The sequence below is a fragment of the Agelaius phoeniceus genome, chromosome W (assembly GCF_051311805.1).
Source record: "Agelaius phoeniceus isolate bAgePho1 chromosome W, bAgePho1.hap1, whole genome shotgun sequence".
NCBI lineage: Eukaryota > Metazoa > Chordata > Aves > Passeriformes > Icteridae > Agelaius > Agelaius phoeniceus.
The window spans coordinates 10,062,426-10,078,049 of record NC_135301.1 but is presented as its reverse complement, the minus strand read 5'-3'; the positions used below and the strand labels follow the sequence as shown (position 1 = coordinate 10,078,049).

General features: G+C 40.7%; 1 protein-coding gene and 1 long non-coding RNA gene across 2 annotated transcripts in view; both read right to left on the bottom strand.

Annotated features, from left to right (window-relative positions):
* Positions 1–303: 303 nt before the first annotated feature.
* Positions 304–1,737, bottom strand: LOC143696598 (uncharacterized). Its single transcript, XR_013185998.1, has 2 exons — positions 1,656–1,737; positions 304–875 (listed from the first exon to the last, which is right to left on the bottom strand). It is a non-coding gene; the product is annotated as an uncharacterized LOC143696598 (long non-coding RNA).
* A 2,816-nt stretch (positions 1,738–4,553) lies between these two features.
* LOC129133622 (hsp90 co-chaperone Cdc37-like 1) overlaps positions 4,554–15,624 on the bottom strand; it is a 75,986-nt gene continuing 64,915 nt past the window's right edge. Inside the window, exons 2-6 of the mRNA XM_077193194.1 lie at positions 7,412–7,693; positions 6,548–6,641; positions 5,123–5,238; positions 4,710–4,832; positions 4,554–4,571 (exon numbers count right to left, since the gene is read on the bottom strand). Coding sequence (XP_077049309.1) covers positions 4,554–4,571; positions 4,710–4,832; positions 5,123–5,238; positions 6,548–6,641; positions 7,412–7,693 — 633 coding nt within the window. The remainder of the gene's footprint in view (positions 4,572–4,709; positions 4,833–5,122; positions 5,239–6,547; positions 6,642–7,411; positions 7,694–15,624) is intronic.

Below are 15,624 nucleotides of genomic sequence, written 5' to 3'. Positions count from 1 at the left end.
TCTCATCCCATCCACTGTGCCTGATGGTCCCCTTTTGTTCTCTTTAGCGAATGTTTTTCACTCCATTACAGATCTAGCTTTAAAAAAATAGTTTAAAAAATTAGTGAATTTAAGCTAAAAAAGTCTTAAAAAATAAAAAAAGAAAGTTTCTCAGTGACCATACAACCCAAAGATCATATGTAAGCAATTGTTAGTTGGGGGGGAACACCAAACAATGTTTTTATGAAAGCAAAATGTAACATTTAAATCCTCCTAGAAGAAGTAGACAGCCAGTGTTTTCATTGATGCCATCCAGATCTGCAGTACTGATGTCATACCAATTTATTGCTATTTGTGTTAAAATCAGATTTAAGAGCTATACCAGGAATATAGCAGAAGTATAATTGTGATTTCCAATATTCATAGAATAACACATAGCCATATCTAATAACAATAGCAGTTTCTACTGGAAATCTATCACCTATTGTGTAAACATTGTATTTGTGCAATTTATTTTTCATACTTTAATTCCCAAAATTATAAAAGGCAAATTTAGTAGCATAAAACACATCCACTTCCACATTTGGCAATGAGAACCTTCTTCATATACAACCAAAAACCTAGCAGCACATTTTCAAACATTATTACAATCATTTCTGGATTACTCTCCCTCCAAATACCCTCCATGCTCAAAACACCAAAAATAAAGTGCAATACCAATAAAAATGTGTCAAGAAAATAGCCACATTCTTTTCTTTGCAATAAAAAATGAGTACTTTGCCTCAGTCTTAACAGTGCTATACTGTGTCCATAATTTTGGCTTCTTCATCTTTTTGTAGCATTGAATTTAAATTGCAGACACTTCTGTTTATGCAACCTTGTAGATCATTTGCATTCTGCAACAAATGAAGAATTGAAAGCTTAATCTCAATACATACACTTACAGAGAATTAAGTCAAGCTATTTTGTCTGTTAAGATGAGATAATTTTGTAAAAAATATAATTTCTTAAATAAAACCCTAGACATCATTATAATGTGAACATCAAAAGCTTCTTTAAATTTAGCAAGCATACTATGACCTTATTGTGAATTTTCTTAGGGTTCAGTTACCAGATTTTACCAAACAAGTACCTTGAGTAAATTTATTTCAAAGTACTTTAAATTGTGTCCCATTTCCTAACATCCAGCTTTTAAAAGCTTTTAAAATTTTCTTTTCAGATATGATCATCACTAACACTGAAACCAAGCACCCCAGTGTTCCAAGATAAAGATAAAAACAAGGGCAAAATTGCATAACAGTGCAAATTTTCCTTAGATTTGATTACCTGCATATTTCCATTAATGGAATTAGTAATTTGCAGTTGAAAGCTCATTTCACTTCCTGTGATTCAAAGTATATTTAATTCTGGTACCTGAAGAGGTTAATGATGCAGTTTTCTATTTAGCACAATTATTCAAGGGCACTGAACTAATGTATGCCTTTTGACACTATAAATTGTGAGAGCTTTCAGAAACAATGTCTCTCCCATACTGTTAATAGTGCACACTAGAACTAGCAGTGCTCCAAGTATAGAGACCTATTCCTAGATATCAAAAAGTACATCTTCTCAAGAGTATGCCAAAACTTTGTTCATAATAGAGTTTTTATATTCATTTTTGGAAATAAAAAGTCTACCTGTGACAAAGACTCCAGTCCTTCTACAATACCAGTATAGACACTGGAATTCTCTACTGATATAGCTTGAAAGCCTTGAGACTGTGAACAGATTCTCACTCTTGATTTGAATGCTTCAAGCTCAGTTTTAAAAGCTTCCAAATAGCCTTCTTCCCCTGCCTGTAAAGAGAGGAGTGAAATACTTTTCATCTTAGCCAGATTTACTTCTAGTTGTAAGCATACATACTGCTAAAAAGAAGTCCTGAAGTAATGCATATTATACTCATTGAAGGATAGAGGTTTGGACAAGTCAATAACAATATTAGCAGCAGTCAGCTTAAAAAGAGGATTCAGTGTTGGAATGCAAGCATCTCTGAGTCCATCAGAGAGAGAAATGAATGTAGGGGTTGAATTAAAGCCTTCAGAGAAATTAAGATCTATTAAGCCACATAGATATGGAGTAGAAGTGTAGGTTTAAGTTTTAAGTAAGTAGAAATGTAAGTTATAGTTTCAAGTAAGTAGAAATATATTTTAAGTGCTTTAAGAAACTGTGTTAGGTAGTAAAGGCCCTAAGGCCCAGTTTAAAGTTCAGTAACAGTTCCAGACATAACAAAAACATAGCAGAACTTTGCTTGCATCTCTAGAATTGATAGAACTAATGCGTAAATAGATAGAACTATTCACGTAAATAGATAAACTTATATACATACATTTTTAGTAAGAAAACAGATAGTACATTTGCATAAATAGATGTCCTAGGGTGACGTTATGATGCTTGTATCCCCAATCGTCTGTTCTGTTTATGCTGGATATTATATTCTGTGCCTTCAAGACTGGCTCTGAGAGTGAAGGTGGGGAGAAGAAGCACGGAGTTTGTTATCAGCCTGCACTCACTCCTCCACAGTCTGCTGGAACACAGAACTCCACTGTGTTGTCTGGGCACGGATGGGGCAGAACAGGGCCCTTCTTTGCTTTTTTAGTTAGTTTAGTTAGCTGAGGCAGAGAAGTTTTCCCTGGACTGGTTTTCTTTCCCTTTTGGAACTGTTCAAACCTGCTCCAGACTGGGACCCAGGGGGAGCACCGAGAGCTTGCACTTTGTTGCCACTGGGGCCTACTCTGGGCAGCAGACTTTCCCAGTGCTGGAGGAACTGATAACAGATTGACCACCCACAGGAGAGATTTTCTGAATTTGTCATCTCTTCAGAGCGGCGAATGAGTTTTGTCATCTGGTATTGTTCATTTTTTCTGCTGGCGAGTGCTTTGCCTGTTTAAATAAACAGGTTTTTTTCCACTTCTCTCCGAGGAAAGTTTTCCCGAACCGGTTGGGGGCGGAGCCATGTGGGTTTGCTTTCTGGGGGGACCCCTTTTGGAGGTTTTCTCCCAAATTTGCCCAAAACCAGGACAATAGATAATATTACATATGTTGTTTTTTGGGCAAGAACTGACACTACTTTCGTACTACTTTCGCACATTAGAATAAACTTCAGATTGGGATCGAAAGAATGTTTTAGAATCGCGTTTATAGCTGATTGGTTGTTTTACGTATAAAAATCCCCCTGTATTGGGAAGAGGACAAGAACCACAACAACAAGAAGAAGATGAAGATGAACTACAACAAGAAGAAAGAAGAAAAGGACTGTGGGGCTGTGGTGGCTGCTGCTTTGGCTTGGGACTCTATGCTACGGAGCTGTTACTACTGCCTCTGCTTGGGACTGTGTCGGGTAGCTGCTGCTGCTGCCTCTGCTCGGGACTCTACGCCAGAAAGCTTTAACATGGACTTTTAAACTTAGAACTCTTTGTGGAGCAATGTATCTGAACAACTTAGACTACAGTGTGCACCAGCCATCCTGCTTGTAACTGCTCTTATCAGAATTTTCTCAGCGCCCTCTGGAATTCATCAAGGTTACTAATACATAAACTGTGCTAAAATAAGAAAGATGAAACTGAGAAACCAAATTCCAAGACCACAAGACCTTGATAATGGGGGGTGGCAAAGCACCTGGACTGTAACCAATCACATATTCTGAGAGGTGCATGCAGAATGCGTGGACAAGACAAAGGCACCAATAAGAAATGGGTGACTAGTGTGTACAGAGAGTTAGAATGTATAAATAAGTGCATCATGTAAACAATAAATGGCTTCTGCTTAATCATATTGGTCTGTTGTCCAGGAGTCCTGAATTTCCCACACTCTTTGCCTTTGAGACTGATGTATTCATGCAATAAACAACTTTATAGCAACCAACAACTGCTCTTGCCTCTTTGAAGACCCCAGACCCAAGAAAAACTCGACAATTCAGGTATGATGGTTTTTGTTTGTTTGCTTTGTTTTAAAGACAGACTTTGGCATTTGATAAGTATAGGAACTGAGATATTCATTCATCTGAGAACATGCAAGAACAAAACAAACATATTTTTAACCCTTCCTTTATTCTACCTCAGAAGTCAATACCCTTAAGAGAAAAGGTACTCGTGGCAGCACTCACTTCAAAAGCAAAGCATGAATCAAAGTGGGTGTCAGCTTAAGTCCTTAGGGCAGCATTAAGATCAGCCTGACTTGATTCTTCAGTCTTGTGTAACTTAATATAGAACCTGAATCAAACCACAGCTCCAGTCTTCACCACACATCTCTCCCTCTCTCAGCATTTCAGAGCTAACTATCACTGACTGAAGAGAAACAGATTTCAAATTAGGCCCTGCCATGAACTGCATAGAGACGCATGATGACAAGCAAAATAGGATACTCAGTCCTTAGACACATTCATGATACAGATAAGTAACATGATCCTCACACATTCACATTACCAATGTAATTTAGGTGGTGCTTCATTATTCCATACTCCTGTAGTTCCCATGCTATGTTCTGCTTTCCCTCTGGCCTAACAAGAATACATGGAACTTCCATTCTCAAGACCAGAATTACACAAAACATTCATCCTAGAATGCCAACAAAACAACACTTCCCTATAAGCTTGATTCAGTCAGTAACATATTTAACCTCCAACCTCCTTCAGAACACTGATCCTTTGTAAGGGTATAAGAGTTTTTCTCAGTGATATACAAATTCTGACTTACTTTGGCTTTTTGGAAGAATAGACGAAAACAGCCTCTTGGATCCACATTACAACTTCTGGCCATTTCTATAATAAACTGCATCACAAGTGCTTGGTGTGCTATTTGTTCCATCAGAGCTCTTTTCTGGAGAGAAAGTACATAATTAGAGAAAATATCTTTAAAAGTATAAGTCTACCTAAAATTCAACATAATCTTTACATTTGATTCCTAAAGAGAAAAGAACTGATGCTGAGAAACAAAGAAACTTAATTAGCTATGATTAGATCTAATGTAGTAATGTGTTTTTGAGGCTTCCTTCATTATGGGAAGACATGGAGAAGAGTAATTAAATTGGCTCATCAATTTGGACAGCTTTTCTGTAGTGTAAGTGGGAAACTGCATACTTTTAAGCAGTTTAAAGTTCTTCCTAGTACCTGTTCAGCTTCTAGATGAAAACACCACAAGATGAGATATTTAGCTGTTTCTTCACATACAAGATATGGGTAATCAGACAAAAATCTTTGACTGTCATCCCATCTGCCCAGCATGCCTAATTAAAAAAACACAACAGCATTAATTAATACATTCAATATTTCAATGATTTAATGCAGTGAGGACATTATTGAAATTTACATACTACTATGATCTCCTTCATGCTTTATTGATACCTCAGAAGAACTGCATACTAATCAAACTGAACTCAAATTTTTTGTTGTTTTTAAAACACCACACAATGCTGAAAGACCATTGTCAATCAAGTATGCACAAACTGTAAAGATACAATAGGAATAAGACCTTAACAGTAGCAGCTAAGTATATTTTAGTATCTCTGGCAGTGTTAAAAACAAGTTAATTGTAAATGGTTTTCACACACTGTAACAAAGTAGTATCTATCCATATTTGTTAAGAATTTGATGGCATGTCTAAGTTGATGGATATACACTCAGTGATTTGACAGAAACGTTCTTAAAGTTCTTGCAAGTAAGACAAATAGAAATGAAAACATAATCATAATCTAAAACTAATATGCTTCTGGCATGGTTTGCCAGGTTTTAGGAAATACAAAGCTATTTTTATAACCAAGTTCTAGCATTAAGGTCAAAACAGGAGACCAAACTCAGTGGTTGAAAGTTAACTTGAAGACTGAATTGTAGTAAGTAGCATAAAACTACCTTAATGGAAAGAGCTGCAGGTTGAAAGCCAGAATTCAGAATTTAAGCAGTGAGATCACCTTTGCCCCCATTGTCCTTCACATGAGTTAATTGACCTAAAATATATATTAGTGATATTTCACTGCTTGCCAATACTAGATACAAAGTTTTACCCTTCTATCACTCATATAAATATAGCTTTAAAATTAAAAGTGGCTGCATCTCTACATAGTCTTAACAGCTGTTTTGCAGATATTTGCTTTTTATCATTCATCCCCCTCATGGATTATGAGACAGTAAAACTCCACCTACTTATAGGAGGCAGGTACAGACAATCCCAGGTACTTTTACATGCAGGAATTGCATCTCCACTAATGCCCCTATCATTTCTCATGGAACAGCAGAAGAAGTTGCTAGAATTTAATTTTCATTACTTTAAAAATTTTTTCAGTTCTATACTGGTGCAAGAAATTTTCATTGATCATAGGAATTTAAAGACTTGGGTGATTTAGTTTCCTTTACTTTGAAATATTTATTTGTTATAATGCTAAATCTCCTGTCCTGAGAAACAAGAGTCTAGATACTCTACTTGACAGATGTTTCATTTGTTAACACCCATTTTGAATAATAATAATAATAAAAAATAAATAGACCTACACAAATTCTACTGGAGGTTAAACTGCAAAATGTTGGAAGGAACATACTTACCAAAGTATCTAATCTTTTGTTCATGCTTCTGTATAAATGATTTAGATATATCTTCATCTTCATCTTCTTTTCTTTTATATTTACTAATAAAACTCTAAAGATAAGAAAAAAGCTATCATAGAATCTCCACATTTACCTTTTTGAACTATAAGATTATTTTAATTCATTACTATCTAAAGTGCAACGTTCTAGTTTTAAGCATAGCCCAGCAAACACATATGTAGCCAACACTTAATGTACCTATGAAGGTTGTTTACCAAAACATAGCTTGTCTAATTAATAATAGGGTGAAAAACTACTTATCATACTCTTCTTCTAAGCAATAATCTATCTCAAAGTTCAACACACTAGTAGGAACTTACTGATCTATAAATGATGAGAAACATCTATACAGTCCAGTCCCAATAAAGCTAACTCAGTGGAATTAGAAAAATGATGCATTAATAATTCATATTCAAATTAAGTGCTGAAAACAAAACTGGAATTTACTATGAAGGCAGTTTGTGCTAAAATAATCTTTATTAAGAAATTAATGTTCTCAGAGGTCAATTGTGCATGTTTCAAATGTGAGAATTTGGCATAACAAAGAAGCAAATTTCACGCGAAGAACAATTGCTCATCCTTGGTTTAGGCAGCAATTGCTAGAAGGGACAAATAAAATTTCTGATTCCAAACTAAAGGAGAAGTGTCACATATATTTCTTATATCAGTGTAATATGCCCCCTTTAAAAGGACAAAAAAAGAAAGAAAAAAATTCAACACCTTACAGTAAGCACTGCACTAGATATAGAAAACATTCAAGATGAGAAATAAATGAAATATAAAAGGCTTATAATTGTGTTCATACAAATTTATATGACATACCTTATTAAATACCTCCTTACTAAAAGAATCTGTGTTCCATAGATTCTGTCTTTCCCTCTCTATTAGGGCTGCTTCTTTTCTCTTCCATTCTTCTTCTCTTTGTCTCAGTTCTGAAGCTTCAGTCTGTGCTTTGGCATATTCCTGATCCATGGATTCTGAATTATGCAGTGCTAAACTACCAAGTTTCTGCTGGGCTTCTGCTAGATTCCATTTGGATTCTATGGAACTCTTCACAAACTCTTCTTGGTTTTGACAGATTAATTCAATCCCTTGATCATAGTTCTGTGTAGAAAACAAAACATGCTGTTTAAGGAAGGAAAACAGAATTTATGAAGCATATAGAAAGAGAAGACTTTGACTCCCAAATAGAACACTGAGATGGAAGGCATCTTAAAAGCAATATTATATTCACAACTGACTAAACATATTACCAGATGATAAATTGTCTACACCTGGTGAGCTAACACAATGCTTATTCTACCATAACCACTGGCCTATGGAACTGCACAATGCCCATTGTGTAAGGAGAACTGAAAGTTCACCAGCCCCAGTGCCCTGCCCACTCAGCCAGGTTGACAGAACGCATGTGTAAAGGGGAGGGAAAATATGCTAATGATTTTGGGGAAATGATTATCATATGTATGTTTAGTCCAGGACAGTCAATGAATGTGTATGTAAAACACAGTATATAAAGAGAAACTTCCCTGTACTCAGCGTGCACAGCTTTGGGAGGAGCTATCCCCACATGCATCTGGCCAAATAAAGAATGCCTGCTTCTTAATGTTGCATCGGTTTTAAGGAGTTTTTTTATTTTACTGAATTTTTGGTTACAGTAATGTAGGAATACAGCTAGAAAGCCGAGCTGGGAGCACTGTCCAGCTCATGACAGAAGTGGATATGTTAGCATTAGTAGGCCACAAGCCTTGGCAACAAAAAGCAGAACCTCAAAGAAGGAATGCAGAAGTTAGCAGTGTGCTTGGTACGATGTGCTTGGTAAGCAAAACTCATATGAGGTAATGCATACTTGCAGTAGTTAGTATGAGGTTTTGAATTAAGCAACATTACCTAGTTACATAAATGTTATAGTTGTGCTATTTTTAGTAACTGCTGAAAAGGTATATAAGCTCAGCTTTGGGAATCAATAAATGACTTAGTGCGTGCAAACCATGGAGTCCATGTCTCTTTCATCAGTAGTCGTCAAATGGTGCCCTCGTTGTGAGGAAGTGGAGATCGCCTAGCTGTGCGACTGACGACAAGCCCTGCAGAACTAAGTGCTGCTGAGAGGAAGCAGGAAAGCCGGCCGGTGATGAACCCCTTTGGATAAAGGAGGTGAGGTACCTCTCCGGGATATAGGAGGTTAGCCGCTGCAGGGGACAGTGGGTCAGGGAATATCTGCTCAGGAAAGAGATGTTTTTGAACTTATGTCTAAGCTGTTGCAACAGCATGGCAAAACTGTACTCTCACATGACTTAAAAGTCCTATTAGGATGGGCAGCTGCTGAGATCCCAGGAATCATCGAGTTCACAGTCTTTACAACAGATCTGTGGGACAAAGCGGGAATTAAGCTATGGGATTCTGTTACCAAGGGGAGTAAAGCGGCTGCAGAAATGATCCCTTACTGGCGAGTGATTTTTGAGACCTTAAAGGCTCATGAAACCTCCCAGGCTGCAGAGAATACCTGCTCTCCCTCTACAGCAGAAACTTAATGCTCTTTAAAATCTGAAGAGACTGCCACTAAAGTTGTTCGCCCCTCCTTCACAGCAGTCTCAAAATTCCATACATTCTGAAGAGACTATGTCTCCTTCTCCCACACCATGGCGAACATGACCCTCAGCCTCCGTACCATCTCTCATGAGGGGAAGGAAGGGGGGCCCTTCGCGCTCTGTAGGGGCTTTTGCTGCTGGCTTGGGTCCAGAAAATAGTGAGGAAAGTGAACAGGAGGGCCCCAAGGAGGATCCCTTTAATCCCAGATACATCAATTCTGATAAAAAACCTGATTTATATCCCCCCGACCCTCATGACAACTGGGTACGCTTAAAACAACAAGTATTAAGGGAGGGAGAGTTTGACATTGCTGAAAGAATTGTGGCACCATTAATATATTCGGGCACTGGAAAACAAACTGCTCATTGGGAACAGTTGTCTTTCCCAGAAATTAAAGAGCTCCATTGGGCAGCCACAGAGCACGGTATTGGTTCACTGTATTTTACAAACCTACTAGATTCTGTGTTTGCTGCTCACAAAATGACCCCACACAATTTAAAAACTCTCACTTGGCTGCTGCTGTTTCCCATTCAATATGGCTTATGGGAGAAGGAGTGGGAGAAGGGTCTGCCAAGACTTCTTATAACTTATGTGGGTCATGCTGATCAGACCCTGGCAGCCCTCACAATCAGGCAGCTTATGGGAACAGGACCATATACTGATCCTGCTGCCCAGGCACAAGACTACCCAAGGGAAGCCCTTGATGGAGCCTGGGATGCAGCTCGCCAAGCCTTTCTTAAGGTCCCCGATTCAAAAACACCTCATAAAGCGTTCACAACCATTGTCCAGGGGCCTCAGGAGCCCTACATGGAGTTTATTGACCACCTTAAGCAAACACTCGAATGTCAAATAGATAATGCAGACGCTTGTGAAATGTTGCTTTTAAATCTTGCTGTTGAAAATGCAAGCATAGACTGTACAACACTCTTTAAGTCCCTGCCTAACCAAGAACCAACCGCATTGGGACAATAGACCATCAATATGAAACTATGACCACAGCTTTTGCAGCCATCAAAGGTGACTCTGGAACTCTGGCAGTTTGTTACAGCTGTGGCAAGCCTTGCCACCTTAAAAAAGACTGCTTTGCTCAGAAAGGAGCTAAGCAAAAACCCCTGATGTATGTCTGCGGTGTTGTAAAGGTTGTCCTTTTGCTAACCAATGTCGCTGGTAAGTACGATTCTGAAGGTTGCCCAATCCAGGGAAACTGGAAATGCAGTGCAGGCTGGTGCCATGCTCTGACACAAATGCCTCAGCCGACACCAGTGCCTCAGCTGCCACCGCAGATGCCAACTCTGCAAGTGCAGCTGCCGAGAATACCCAATCCAGGATCGCCTCAAGTCTTCGCCCAGCAACTGCAGGCATTGCCAGACTGGACCTGGCAACCTCAGTCACAGTAACATTGCTTGACTCTTCTGTTCATTTACTCCCTACAGGAATTTTTGGCCCACCAGGACCCCAGAAAAGTGCTTTGCTGGTGGGGAGGTCTTCAACTACCCTTTTAGGTCTTTTTGTCCTCCTGGGAGTTATAGACTCAGACTCTGTTGGGGAAATTAAAATCATGGCTTGGACTCCCTTTCCGCCCTGTACTGTCCCTCAAGGTACATGTATTGCACAATTGATTCCTTTTTCACAGTTTGTCATCCCCTTTAACAGAATGCAATACTAGGATGGGAGGATTTGGCTCTACAGGGACCCCACAAATATTATGAGCGCAGATAATTTCTAATTAACGTCCCACTTGCAAATGTACCTTGTCATCACAGGGGGAACAGATAACACTCACTTGTATTTTAGATACTGGAGCAGATGTCAGTGTTATCTCTCAAGTCAAGTGGTCCCTCACTTGGCCCCTCACAGAGGTACCCCAAGCTCTCACTGGGATTGGAGGGAGCAGTTGCAGTTACCAAAGTTGTCATCTAATTCAGGTGACAGGGCATGAAGGTCACATAGCCTCTGTGAAGCCGTTCATTCTGCCTGTGCCCATGGTATTACGGGGACGAGATGTACTTTCTCAATGGGGTCTCAAAATTCAGTCTGATTTTTAATAGGGGCCATTGTGGAGTATGACACCCTGAAATTAACCTGGAAAACTGAAACACCCCTCTGGGTGGATCAATGGCCCCTCCCGCTACCTAAATTACGTGCACTCACCGACCTTGTTAATGAACAACTTCAAAAGGGACATATTGTCTCCTCTACCAGTCCCTGGAATTTGCCTGTGTTTGTAGTTAAAAAACAAACCATCAAGTGGCACTTGCTCCAAGACCTCTGCAAAATTAATGATGCCATGGAGGACATGGGAGCCCTTCAGCCTGGTCTCCCATCCACTACCATGATCCCTCGAGATTGGCACTTAACAGTCATTGACTTAAAAGACTGCTTTTTTGAAAGTCCTCTGCATCCTGATGATGCTCCTAAATTTGCCTTTTCTGTTCCAAGCATTAACATGCAAGCACCTTTGCAAAGATATCACTGGGTTGTCCTTCCTCAAGGAATGAAATGCAGTCCCACTATTTGCCAGTGGTTTACTGCGAGTGTCCTCAGACCCATTCACCTAAAAATGCCTGCTGCCTTATTATATCATTACATGGATGACATTCTTATTGCAGCAGAAAAACAGGAAGTCATGAAGGAGGCCTTAGCCCTTGTCATTGCTGCTGTAACCCAAGCAGGGCTTTGTGTTTCTTCTGAAACAATCCAGCGTCAACCCCCTTGGAAATACCTTGGCTGGCGCATTAGGACCCAGAGTATTTCTCCTCAGCCTTTACAGATTCAAACAAACATTCATACCTTGCATGATGCTCAAAAGCTATTGGGTTCCCTCCTTGTTAGAAATATCAAATGCTGACCTGAACCCTTTGTTTGATCTGCTAAAAGGGGAACCAGATCTCCTGTCACCTCAGCAGCTCACACCAGAAGCCTGACAGGCACTGCAATTGGTAGCTGATGCTATTTCAAATTGGCAAGTGGCCCGATGGGGCCCTGAATTTCCCTTTTCCTTAATTGTTCTGAATCCGGCTAGGCAACCCCATGCTTTGATATTTCAGAGGGATCCTAAAGCACCTGACCCCTTGCTGATCATAGAGTAGATTTTTTTACCCCACCAGATGTCAAAAACTGTCACCACTCAAGATGAGATGCTTGCTTTGCTCATTGTAAAAGCTAGACAGAGACTTATCACACTTGCAGGTGTGGATTTTTGCTTGATCTGTTTGCCTTTCACTACTGTCTATTTACAGTGGCTGTTGCAGCAATCTGAAATTTTTCAAATGGCCCTCACTGACTTTTCTGGACAGCTTTCTACACATCCCCTGAAGCACAAGCTTGTGGCAACCAGCTTTAATCTCCTAACACCACCCAAGAGAAGTGAGCTCCCATTACAAGCTTTGACTGTCTTTACAGGTGGATCTGGCTGCACCCACAAGTCGGCACAGCTTTGGTGGAACACTGATCTCAGCCAATGGGATTCGGATGTCACTACTGTTTCAGGTTCCCCCCAGATTGCTGAATTGGCAGCTGTTGTCAGAGCCTTTCAGCAATTTGTCATCCCTTTTAACTTAATAGCAGATTCTGCTTACGTTGCAGGACTTGTGGAAAGAGCCAAAGCTGCTGTACTAAAGGATGTGCCCAACAAGGAATTGTTTCAGTGGTTACAACTTGTTTTCCTTTTAGATACCAGACAGCACCCCTACTTTGTTATGCATGTCAGGTCTCACACAACTTTACCCGGTTTCATTGCAGAAGGGAACTGTCAAGCTGATTTACTTGCCTTACCTGTTCAACTGCCAGACCGCTTTTCCCAGGCAAAGCTCAGTCACTCATTTTTTCACCAGAATGCTGCTGCACTCACCCGTGCCTTTGACTTGACCACATGCCAAGCTGCGAGTATCATGGCTGTGTGCCAAGACTGCCAAAGACACTCTTTCCCCTCCATTGCAGGAGGTGTTAACTCTAGAGGACTTGAAAGCCTTCAAATTTGGCAAAGAGATGTTACTCATTTTCCCAAATTTGGCAGACTTAAGTTCATTCATTCTTCTATTGACATCTTCTCAGGTGCTTTGTTTGCATCCTGTCATACAGGAGAATCAGCAAAAGACGTTTGCCTTCACTTTAGGAGTGCCTTTGCAGTCCTGGGAATCCCCTCACAAATCAAAACTGATAACGGTCCAGCGTATATTTCCCAGAGGGTGGCAAACTTCTTTGCCTTATGGGGGGTTAAAACAGAGTGGAAATTTACCAGGGTAGAAATCCATTTCAGATTTAGGTGAAATGTGCTGCTTTGAATTATTAAGTCTGTAGCTTGCTAGCATAGCTGAGATATGCTGTTTTAATTTGTTTAGTCTGTTAGCTTTGCTGTGTTCACAAAAACTGCCTCAGCCAAGGAAAAAGGAATGCAATTTCCAAGCTGAAGAGATAAGAAGGACCCCTTGAACTTTAAAATGAAGGGAAGAGATGGACAGGATGACCAGAGAGTTTTCTCTGTACAAGGACTAGTTGCAAGTTGTAATGGGAAACCAGTAAAATGATTATGCATGAACCTATTGTGAAAGTCTATGCATATGTACCAGAAGGGGGGATAAAAAAGGTTTGGGAATTCTCAGGGGTGTGCACGTCCTTTAGGGGGAATGATCCCCACATGCGTCCAGTGCTGTAATAAACATACTGGCTTTACAACTTTTACAAAGTTGTGGAGTTTAGGTTTTTTTTCTGCAAATCTTTATGGCGAGGTCAGCCAGGAGACTGTCTCTGTCCTCACAGGGGTGGAGGGGGGGGCGGACCTCCTAGGCTCGCCCGGGATTTTCCCTGGAGGAGCTCCGCTCACGTCTTGCCCCCAGCAGAGACAGGCTGATGTGTGGATAGATGGTATGTATATCAAAGGGCCCTGGGGGGAGAGAGATTTAGGGCTGCTTATAAGTCACTCAGAGACGTCTGAGTGCACCGTCTCATCCCTGTACTTGCAGGAAGCCGGCAGCCAGCGGCAGAGAGCACGGTCGGTGGCAGAGGTCCCCAGTTGATAGAGCAACTGGGGAGAGGGGTTCATTGTACAATAGAGTGGCCGCTAGCGATTCTGGGGGTGAGTTAAGTGAACCCAAACTTTGTGTGTTTGTGGTGTCCGGACCTGTGTTTGTAATGGTGTGAATGCATGGTGCATGAGAAAGCGAGTGAGTATACCCACTGCGTGCCGGGGGGGGGGGGGAAGTTCTACCTGTGTCTGAAGTGGCTGGGTGAGGCCTGAGGCAGGCTGTGGGGGCAGGGAGTGCCCCATGGAGAAGTGGAACAAGTGGAGAAATGTGGGTGATAACATTTATTGCGTTTAAAGGTGCTGATTTGTGCAGATTGTGCACATTTCAACCGTGGCTAGACGAACTCAGGGGGTTCCTCTGCAGTAGTTTGGACTTGATCCCTGGAATTTTACTGTGTGCTGTTATTTTGATTGTGTCCAGAGTGTGTGAAGACCAGAGGAAGATGCTGTGGGTAAATGCTGAAGTATTATTGTATGCTGTGTTGTGTTGAGAAAAGTGGACACTTGGAGAGATACCCCTTTCCCGGTGAGTTTGTCTGGTTCTTCCCCTGCATTGTGGTAATTTGATTCTCAGGATTGTATGGTTGTGTTTGTGGAGATTTTAGGATTTTGTTTGCAATAAGTCTAGCATTTTACGCAGAAAAACTACAGTATGGTGATTTATGTTTAACTGTGGTAAAACGAATTAAAGGAATTCCAGGAATTCCCCTCCCACAGCAACTTAAGCCCTGACACATGTAAGTTTGAGAAGTTTGAGAAGTTTGAGATACGGGGGGGGGGGGGGGGAGGAGGCCTGTGTTTGTGGGCATATCAGAGTTTTTCCTGTAGCAGGTACAGCCTTCTGTAAGGCAGCAAAGTGAGTGTCAGTGGAAACGATGCTTTAATTGAATTAGATTGCACAGGAAGAGAACTGGAAAAGACTGAGATTTTGAATAGTAGAGTTTAGGTGGAGGAGACCAAGACAGGCACTTTGTCATTTCTGTTATTCTAAGGAAACAAAGGATAGGCAGAAAGCTATAAGGAATTTAGCAGCAACCAGTCGCGAGAAGCAAAGAAGTAACAGGGTTTGAATTATTAGAAAAGAGGGTTTCAAGTAATTTAAGAAACCCAGCATAAAAAATTAAAGCTGAGTGTGTGTTTTGGTTTGAAAAGGAAGTGAGTTTTTGGGAGTTTGGTGGTCAATCTAATAGGTGCTCAGATTTGAATATTGGTACCTGGTGTGGCTACTGAAGATATAGATACACCTCTGAGAACACAGGGGGTTAAAAGCAGAGAACTCTTAAGAGGAAGCTCTCTTGGTTCTACATGCAGCCAGGTGAAGTAAGCCAGAGCCTTAGAGAAGAGGGGTGAAGGCCCCTGCAAGATAGAAAAGTAGAAGAACCCCCCCCCCCCCCCCCGGGAGAGAGCCTGTGCCTCTGCCACCTTG